The 10,331-nt window shown below is 42.2% G+C and overlaps 1 protein-coding gene across 1 annotated transcript; it reads left to right on the forward strand.

The window, feature by feature from the left end:
- Positions 1-2,633: 2,633 nt before the first annotated feature.
- On the forward strand, positions 2,634-10,100 carry LOC121873170 (dynein axonemal intermediate chain 1-like). Its single transcript, XM_042376496.1, has 11 exons — positions 2,634-3,338; positions 3,458-3,603; positions 5,012-5,209; positions 5,600-5,753; positions 5,925-6,086; positions 7,251-7,372; positions 7,660-7,788; positions 8,115-8,292; positions 8,704-8,932; positions 9,283-9,516; positions 9,778-10,100. The coding sequence occupies exons 2-11, from the start codon at positions 3,487-3,489 to the stop codon at positions 9,911-9,913; spliced, it is 1,659 nt and encodes a 552-aa protein (XP_042232430.1). The 5' UTR covers positions 2,634-3,338; positions 3,458-3,486; the 3' UTR covers positions 9,914-10,100.
- Positions 10,101-10,331: the final 231 nt, after the last annotated feature.

The raw sequence follows: 10,331 nt of genomic DNA on the forward strand, positions 1-10,331 counted from the left end.
CTCCTCTTTCCCCTCTTTCCCCTCTTCTTCCTCTTCTTCCTCTTCCTCCACCCCCTCCCCCTCCCCCTTCCCCCACCATTAACGTCACAGCCGCCACCACAGAACAAAGGAATACACCTTAATTATTTTTGCACACCCCCTCCCTACGCCTCCCACGCTCCTCCCTCCCTACGCTCCCCTCCCCCACGCCTCCCCCCACGCCCCCCACGCCTCCTCCCTATAGCAAGACGCCCTAATATCGATCCTATTGTTGCCTTCCTTATGCACAACTCTTATACTCCACTCCCTCAGTAAGACCTCTCACTCCCTCTCACTCACCTCTCAGTCCCTCTCACTCACCTCTCAGTCCCTCTCACTCACCTCTCAGTCCCTCTCACTCACACCCCTACACCTTCCCACTCCCTTCACCCCCCACTCACCAACCTAACACAAGTACGAGGAAGAGCATGATAGTGTTAGCGTGATAGCATGAGACAATTACCATGACGGAGGAGAGAGAGAGAGAGAGAGAGAGAGAGAGAGAGAGAGAGAGTTGACCAGTCTGGCTTTATTTGTCACTATCTTATATCACGCCACAGTCATCATCATCATCTTCGTCATCATCATCACTACACCATCATCTTCGCTATACCGATTAGAATGAGTAATAGTGAATGTATCATGTGTCTTTGCATCATATATACAGGTGACACATACAGGTGACACATACAGGTGACACATACAGGTGACACATACAGGTGACACACACAGGTGACACACACAGGTGACACATACAGGTGACACACACACAGGTGACACATACAGGTGACACATACAGGTGACACATACAGGTGACACATACAGGTGACACACACAGGTGACACATACAGGTGACACATACAGGTGACACATACAGGTGACACACACAGGTGACACACACAGGTGACACATACAGGTGATACTGGAAGGTCATTAGTCTACGTCACACTCAGCCTGATAACTACAATTTGGTGTTGACTGACAATTTTATTTTTTATTTTTTATTTTTTTCGTATTTTTGCTGACACATTTCTCGCTCTGCATTGTATCATATTATTGCTGACTGCTTTGTGTATGTTTGTTATAATACTTATTTTTTGGTGTATATTTTTTGGGGGAGCCTTATTTATTTTTTGGTGGAGCCTTATTTATTTTTGGGGGGAGCCTTATTTATTTTTGGGGGGAGCCTTATTTATTTTTTGGGGGAGCCTTATTTATTTTTTGGGGGAGCCTTATTTATTTTTTTGGTGGAGCCTTATTTATATAATGTTTTGTATCCTATATAATGTGTTGCTGTGCACGGTGATATGTTTGGGAATTAGTTTTAGAGATATATATTGAGCATTGCTGTGCATAGTGAGGTGTTTATTGAGCATTGCTGTGCATAGTGAGGTGTTTATTGAGCATTATTGTGCATAGTGATGTTAACTGAGCATTATTGTGCATAGTGACTGTTTATTGAGCATTGCTGTGCATAGTGAGGTGTTTATTGAGCATTGCTGTGCATAGTGAGGTGTTTATTGAGCATTATTGTGCATAGTGATGTTAACTGAGCATTATTGTGCATAGTGACTGTTTATTGAGCATTCCAACGCCTAGTGACGTGTTAACTACGCATTCCTACGCACAGTGACGCTCTCTTGTCTTTTATAATAAATAGCCTTTGTGTTTACATTCCTTTATTATGGTAACTAATAACAGTGTTGTAGCCTAAGCGAGCCCTGTAAACCATGTTGGCTCGTGTGGCTCCTAAGCTCCGCCTCAGACGCCGTGGAGAGCTGGAGGAGGAGGAGGGGAGGGAGGTAAGGCCCTACACAGCCGAGGAGGAGATGGAGGTGGAGGGGGAAGGAGGGGAGAAGACCTGTGTTTATGACCCTCCCCTCTCCCCCTCCTCTAATATCCCTCCACCAGCACCCTCCCCCAACACACCTACACCCTCCAACACCCTCCTACACCTACCTACACTCTCCAACGCCCTCCCCAACACACCTACACCACTTTCGCCACCTCCTCTCCACCCCCAATACACCCCTTCCACCACACCCCCTTCCCACACCACTCCCCCAACATACACCCCACCCCCACATCACCCCTCGACACACACACACACACACACACACACTTTCTAACCCAATATCGCCCGCTATGACTCGGCTTTAATAAGTGACCTTCATATGGCAACATTATTTTTGGTGCCATAATTTGGTCATTAATTAAATTATTATTTTTTTGGCTGTATGTAATTTTTTTTAAACATACTGTATTTTTGTTTTTGCTTCAGCTTGCCGGTTTTTGTGTGAATTTTGTATCAATTTTTTGCTTTATATTTTTTCTTGTATGGAGATAAATTTTACGGGTATAATTTTATGTAGCTGTGATGTTATTTACTAGATCACTAAATTTATTGTATTGTTAACTAAATCTAATGTATTTCTAGTTAAGTTAAATTGTATCTGTAGTTAATCAAATTTAATGCATAGTTAAATCATTCTAACGTATGTCTAGTTAATTAATAAACGTATACATAGTTATCTTATTGATTACATTAATACATAGTTCTGTTAGTTTAGTGAGTTGATTATTATTAATGTTAGTTTGTTATTAATTAGCTAATATATTGCTAGTTGGGATGGTTATTAGTGTAATGCTAGTTGTAGATTGTAGTAAAAGTTGTGGTAGTAGTAGTAGTTTTAGTACTTTTTATAAGGAGTCTTTGTCAAGTAAATATAAACCGAACTTAGAATGGATAAAACTCATTAAGTTAAACCCTTTATTTTTTTTTAGAAGTTAGTTTAAGTCAAGTAGAAATAAACCGAACTTAGAATAGATAAAACCGAGATTAAACCCAACTTGGGATTTTGGGAGCGTGTTTACAATTTTAAAACCTGGTACCCTGTTGTCTAGTATAATGTGACAATAGGTATGGCAATAGGTATGCTGATAGTTAAATATTACACGTTGTAGTAATTGTAGTAGTAGTAGTAGTAGTAGTAGTAGTGGTTGTAGTAGTAGTTGTAATATAGGGGATGATGTAGAGGCAGTGGTTAGGTTAGTTAAGAGACGTGGGGGGGAAGGTCAGGTCAAAGGGGAACTAAACAGTGACCTATAGTTGACCTCTCAGCAGGGGACACGGGAACCAGAGGTAGCTATCAGATTAACCTCTACCAGCGCCAGAATAAACAACCAAATCCGCTATGACTTCACCCTCGGGAGTTACCAACGAGTATATACAGATGACCTACTCCTCGACCTGCTCACTCTCCCTTCAAGGATCATCCATGTTGATCTCCAGGAACAACAACAACAACAGACGGAGCAAGGTGGGTTGGTGGGTGGGTGGGTTGGTGGGTGGGTGGGTTGATGGGTGGGTGGGTTGATGGGTTGGTGTGTGGGTGGGTTGGTGGGTTAGTGTGTTCCTAATCTCCCCTCCTTCTTACAGATCCAAGAGCGGAGGAGGCAGCCAGGATCATGGAAGAGGTGTATCAAGATATGGTCACCAAAGAAGAGTTGGCTAGATTAGATGCCCAACCAAATCCCTTTAACTTCAGCGAGCGAGTGTCCCAAACAACCAGGTTCACACTCAGGGTAAACATACGGTTTCTGTTTACATTGTGGTTTGGTTAGGTTAGGTCAGGTTAGGTCAGGTCAGGTTTGGTCAGGTTAGGTCAGGTCAGGTTTGGTCAGGTTAGGTTAGGTTTCTAGAGCTGTGATGTTTGTTTTCCAATACTATATAGTGTTTGTTTTCATGTCCTGGTGTTTGAACCCTTAAAACAGTATATTTTGGTATCAGAACCCCTTAAACAGCATATCTAGGTATCAGAACCCGTAAAATAGCATATCTAGGTATCAGAACCCCTTAAAATAGCATATCTAGGTATCAGTACCCTTAAAACAGCATATCTAGGTATCAGAACCCCTTAAACAGCATATCTAGGTATCAGAACCCGTAAAATAGCATATCTAGGTATCAGTACCCTTAAAACAGCATATCTAGGTATCAGAACCCCTTAAACAGCATATCTAGGTATCAGAACCCCTTAAACAGCATATCTAGGTATCAGTACCCTTAAAACAGCATATCTAGGTATCAGAACCCCTTAAACAGCATATCTAGGTATCAGAACCCCTTAAAAATAGCACATCTAGGTATCAGTACCCTTAAAACAGCATATCTAGGTATCAGTACCCTTAAAATAACATATTTAGGTATCAGAACCCTTAAACAGCATATCTAGGTATCAGAACATAAAATAGCATATCTAGGTATCCATTTACATAAATAACATATCTAGGTATCAGTACTTCCTTAAAATAGCATATTTAATTAATGAACCCTTAAACAGCATATCTAGGTATCAATTACCCTTAAACATATCTAGGTATCAGAACCCTTAAACAGCATATCTAGGTATTAGACATAAAACAGCATATCTAGGTATCAGAACCCTTAAACAGCATATCTAGGTAATAAGTACCCAGCAAAACAGCATATCTAGGTATCAGAACCCAACAAACAGCATATCTAGGTATCAGAACCCTTAAAATGGCATAATAAGGTATCAGGTGCCATAAAACCAAGCTTTATCTAAATTGTCAGAACCCCATAAGCTTAACATATCTAGGTAATAGAACCCAGCAAACAGCATATCTAGGTATCAGAACCCTTAAATAGCATATCTGTTATCAGAACCCCTTAAAATAGCATATCTAGGTATCAGAACCCCTTAAACAGCATATCTAGGTATCAGAACCCGTAAAATAGCATATCTAGGTATCAGTACCCTTAAAATAGCATATCTAGATATCAGAACCCTTAAAATAGCATATCTAGGTATCAGTACCCTTAAAACAGCATATCTAGGTATCAGAACCCCTTAAACAGCATATCTAGGTATCAGTACCCTTAAAACAGCATATCTAGGTATCAGTACCCTTAAAACAGCATATCTAGGTATCAGAACCCCTTAGAACAGCAGCGGGCGGTTATTTACAGAACCTGGCCATGCAGACAGAGCCTCCTCCCAGCACCGCCTTCACCGTCAACGTAGGTCCTGCCGAAGTGTACGATGCCTACCAGAAGCACTACCTCAAAATCCTGGAGAAAGAGCGCGAGAGAGAGAGGGAGAAAGAAAGGGAAAGGGAGATAGAGAGGGAGAGAGAGAGAGAAAGAGGAAGAGGTAAAGCAAAGAAGGTTAGTTTCGTGTTGGTATTATAATATATTGAAGGGAAAAAAAGGAAAAATTGAAGGGGAAAAAATAAAAAAATTGATATTCTAGTTTATTTCACCTGATGATTTAACACCCTAAGGTTAACTCTTAACCTAACACAATTTAACTTAGCCTTAGTTTAATGTAATACTAACTCGATTGAAATGAACCTAATGCTAACCTAATCTAATCTAACCCATCCCAACCCATTGCATACCAACCCAAATTTTATCCCACCCAACCCAACCCAACCAAATTTCATCGCACCTAACTTCACCCTCACATCACCTAACTTCACCCTAACTTCACCCTCACATCACCTAACTTCACCCTCACATCACCTAACATCACCCTAACCTCACCTAACTTCACAGGCTCCTGCGGCAGTAGCATCAGACCCCCTGGTACTCGCTCAACCGCTGCCCAAGAAGTACTCGAACGGGGCGCCGGACCTGACCAAGCTAAACAACACAGCCAGGGTGGTGGAGCGGATGGTGAACCAGAACACATATGACGACATCTCACAAGGTATTTGGTTAGGTTAGGTTAGGTTAGGTTAAACTAGATTAGGATAGGTACCCATACATCATACAATACACAACTTATACATCACATACACAGAGAAATACACCATACACCATCACTACATAGGAAAATAAACTTTAACTATAAACTGTATTTTTTTTTCTATTTCTCCAGATTTCAAGTATTGGGAGGACGGCAGCGATGAGTTTAGACCGCTTGAAGGATCACTCTTACCACTGTGGAAGTTTAGCCACGAGAGGTCACGTACACTCATAGTATCTGATGTGTGTTGGAGCCCCGTGTATCCCGATCTGTTTTCCGCTGCTTATACCGCTGGTCAGTGAGTGGGGGAGGGGGGGGAGGAGGGGTAGTGTGTCAGCAGGGGGTGTGGGGTGTTTAGTGGGGTAGGGGGAATGGGTGGTGTGTGGGGGTGTGGGGTGTTTGAGTGGGGTAGGGAATGGGTAGTGTGGGGGTGTGGGGTGTTTGAGTGGGGTAGGGAATGGGTAGTGTGTGGGGGTGTGGGGTGTTTGAGTGGGGTAGGGAATGGGTAGTGTGTGGGGGTGTGGGGTGTTTGAGTGGGGTAGGGAATGGGTAGTGTGTGGGGGTGTGGGGTGTTTGAGTGGGGTAGGGAATGGGTAGTGTGTGGGGGTGTGGGGTGTTTGAGTGGGGTAGGGAATGGGTAGAGTGTGTTATGAGAGGTGTGAGTGGGGGTGTGAGAGGTATGTGTGTGAATGGGGGTAGGGGATGGGTAGAATGGGTGTTGTGAGTGGGGTGAGAGGGATATGAGAGGTGTGAGTGGGGTATAAGTGGTATGATTGAGGTGTTATAGGCAGAAGATACATGATATATAAATAAAATATATAGATATAAGGAAGAATAGGATAATATGGTAAAATAGGTAGATGAAAAAGAATGATAAATATAGTAATAAAATAACTGTAGTGTGTTGGATGTGTACAGGTTAGGTTAAGTTAGGTTGACTTACTTTTAGCTTAATCTCAATTGCTCTAACATAACTTAACCTAATGCATATCTAACCTAACTTAACTTCTCATATAACCTAACTTAACCTAACCTATCCTTCCTCTAACCTAACTTAACCTAACCTATCCTTCCTCTAACCTAACTTAACCTAACCTATCCTTCCTCTAACCTAACTTAACCTAACCTACTTGTAACCAAACCTAACCAAAAATATCCCCAACATAACCTAGATTAATATAACCTAACCTAACCAAACTAACCCTTAACAGACCCCCCTAACCTAACCTAACCTAACCAAAAATATCCCCAACATAACCTAGATTAATATAACCTAACCTAATCTACTCCTAACCAAACTAACCCTTAACAGACCCCCCTAACCTAACCCTAATACATCATAAACCTAACCAGAAGTAACCCCTTAACACAGCCTTAACTTGACCTCTGTAACCTAACATATCTAAACAGATGTGTGTATGTATGTATGTATGTATGTGTGTGTGTGTATACCAACAGGTGAGATAGGTGGTCCAGAGGGGTCAGGTATGCTCTGTGTGTACACCTTGAAGAATCCTACTTCACCTGAGCGCGTCTTCCGAGCCCCCTGTGGCGTCACCTGTGCCACCTTTCATCCTAAGGTAATCCGTAGTGGTAAGGTTAAATCAATAAAGGGAATCTGTGTTTATCTAAAAAAAAGGTCCGTAAAGTAATTCAAGGTGATCTAGTCTAGTTTGTAATGAGGTAATTCAAGGTAATCATTCCCTAACCTAACCTAACCTAATCTAAACTAACTCCTGATATGATTTAACTTAACCTAAACTGAGCTAACCTAACCTCTGATATGGCCTAACATAACCTAAAATGATCTAACCTAACACTTAAAATGACCAAATCTGACCTGACCTGACCTGACCTGACCTTACAGCACGGGAGCCTAGTAGCAGCGGGGTGGAGTGATGGCACTGTGGTCGTGTATGATATCCGATCCAACTCGTCACCTGTTGTCATCCCATCCACTACCACGGCAGGCAAGCATCTCCTCCCCGTCACCCAGGTACTGTACTGAGGTCTTCACGGTATGAGAGGGTGTGTGGTGGTACTGGTATTTATGAGTGAATGAGACTTTAAATTCTGCCCTGATTTTTAATGAGTGGTTTGGATATAAAAAAAATGATCTCTCTCTCTCTCTCTCTCTCTCTCTCTCTCTCTCTCTCTCTCTCAGGTATTTTCGAGTATATTACTGTATATGAATACCTTGTGTTGTGTCCTTACATCACAACACCAAATGATCAGAGGTGAACATGACAGTGTGTGTGTGTATGTGTGTGTGTGTGTGTGTGTGTGTGTGTACGAGTATTACACATATCATACCCTCAACAGGTGGTGTGGGTGAAGACAGAACCTGGTGAAGAGCTCTGTCTCTATTCAGTGGCTATGGACGGTCGCCTTACCCAGTGGCAGGTTAGGGCATCGGCTCTCGTTCACACCGATATTCTTCATTTTCTCGATGCTGATTTACCCTCACAGCACTTCACCACTGACAAAATCTTGCTCGAGGGTAAGTGCTGGGCTTGTGTCTTCACCAAAAAAATCAGACACGCGTTTCTATTGCCATGTAAACGGGTAATGAGATGTATTAGTTTATATCTTGTCGAATTTGAACTACAGTATTTACATTGATTCTGAACCTTTTACATTGAATCTGAACCTTTTACATTGAATCTGAACCTTTTACATTGAATCTGAACCTTTTACATTGAATCTGAACCTTTTACATTGAATCTGAACCTTTTACATTGAATCTGAACCTTTTACATTGAATCTGAACCTTTTACATTGAATCTGAACCTTTTACATTGAATCTGAACCTTTTACATTGAATCTGAACCTTTTACATTCATTTTTTAACCTTTTATGAATTTCGACCCCCCACTTCACTGACTAAGGTTCATTCCTCACTATTGAACAGGTATTGGGACGTGTGCAGCCTTCCGCCCAGATGACGGGGACGTGGTACTAGTGGGCGTGGACACAGGGGCCGTCTTCCAGTGCTCCACCCTCTCTACGGTACACGCCCTCACCCGCTACCCCGCCCATACTGCCGCGGTCAGGGCAGTCGTGTGGAATATCCATCATCACAAGGTGTTCATATCCTGTTCGGTAGATTGGACCGTCAAAGTCTGGTTTCAGTACCACCTGTAAGTACCGAGAAGTTGTCTAATGTTGATACCTTCTGTGGGTACTGAGTTCTCTTAACATTAATACCATCTGTGGGTATCGAGTTCTCTAAATTTGCTTTCAGTACCAGAACGAAATGGAAACCGGAAATAAAAATCACGTAATTGCTGTTTTTATTTGCACTCTTATTACAGTGTTACATTATATCCCTTGTATAGTGGTGGTGGAGGTGGACCTGTTAAGTGTTGCAGGTCGTCCCTCTTACCAGGTAGTATTTACAGGTCATCTCTCTTACCAGGTAGTGTCACAGGTCATCCCTCTCACTAGGTAGTATTTACAAGTCATCCCTCTCACCAAGTTGCATTTACAGGTCGCCTCTAGTGGTGCTGGACCTGGGTGGGGCAGTGGCCGGGGTGACGTGGTCTCCCTACAGCAGCAGTGTGTTCGTGGCAGTGTCAGACGAAGGACGTGTGCATGTGTACGATCTCTTCACCCGTAAATGTCGGCCCCTGTGTGTCCAGAGTCTGGTTCAGAGGCGACGTGTGGCTGCTACCTGTGTTTCCTTTAACCCCTTCCATCCCGTTATCATGGTTGGGGGTGAAAAGTGAGTTAATATCATGGTTTAGGGTGAGTTAATATCATAGTTTGGGATGAAAAGTGAGTTTATATCATGGTAAGGGTAGGTTATTGTCAACACAGGTCGATTAGGGTGTTGGTGGCAAGTGCATTTTAGGTCACCATTTTATGCCTGTTCTTCATTTTTTTCACACACACACACACACACACACACACACACACACACACACACACACACACACACCATAGGGATTAAAAAATAAACTAAAATACCTATCTCTCACTCTAGAGGTAACCTGGTGTGTCTCAAACTCTCGCCAAATCTGAGGAAAATCCACAAAGACGCAAAGGGTGCAGACGACATGAAACTGAAGGAGATTGAACTGTGCAAGATGGAGAGATTGATCGCTACCAACAGAGGGTAAACTTGTGTAGATATACCTGTATGTAGGGAATAAATTTGTGTTCATTAGATTAATAGGAGTAAACTTTTGTATACTAGATGTAGGAGTAAACTTTTGTATACTAGATGTAGGAGTAAACTTTGTGTACTGTACTAGATGTAGGAGTAAACTTTTGTGTACTAGATGTAGGAGTAAACTTTTGTATACTAGATATGATACAAATTAGATTTAAAAATAAACAATGTTTTTTATCCACGTGAAAATCATTCAACCTATTCAAGTCTACACGTCGCGTTATCTTTATGTATCATGTATCCATCTCTCGATTTACACACGGAAGTTACGTTCTTGAGAGTGGCCGTGTAAATCAAGTGGGTTGGGCATCTGCTAGTTCCAGGTATCAACACTCAACTGAGTAATGTTCTCTGAGGTGTTTATA

The sequence above is a fragment of the Homarus americanus genome, unplaced genomic scaffold (genome assembly GCF_018991925.1).
Source record: "Homarus americanus isolate GMGI-L3 unplaced genomic scaffold, GMGI_Hamer_2.0 scaffold32929, whole genome shotgun sequence".
Classification (NCBI taxonomy): Eukaryota; Metazoa; Arthropoda; class Malacostraca; order Decapoda; family Nephropidae; genus Homarus; species Homarus americanus.

What these genes read in the sequence shown, in the direction of transcription:
- LOC121873170 (XM_042376496.1), top strand. Translation starts at nt 3,487, where the DNA reads ATGGAAGAGGTGTATCAAGATATGGTCACCAAAGAAGAGTTGGCTAGA. An exon ending in TGACAAAATCTTGCTCGAGG is followed by an intron (nt 8,293 to 8,703) that starts GTAAGTGCTGGG and finishes ACTATTGAACAG; the next exon opens with GTATTGGGACGTGTGCAGCC. An exon ending in ATCATGGTTGGGGGTGAAAA is followed by an intron (nt 9,517 to 9,777) that starts GTGAGTTAATAT and finishes CTCTCACTCTAG; the next exon opens with AGGTAACCTGGTGTGTCTCA.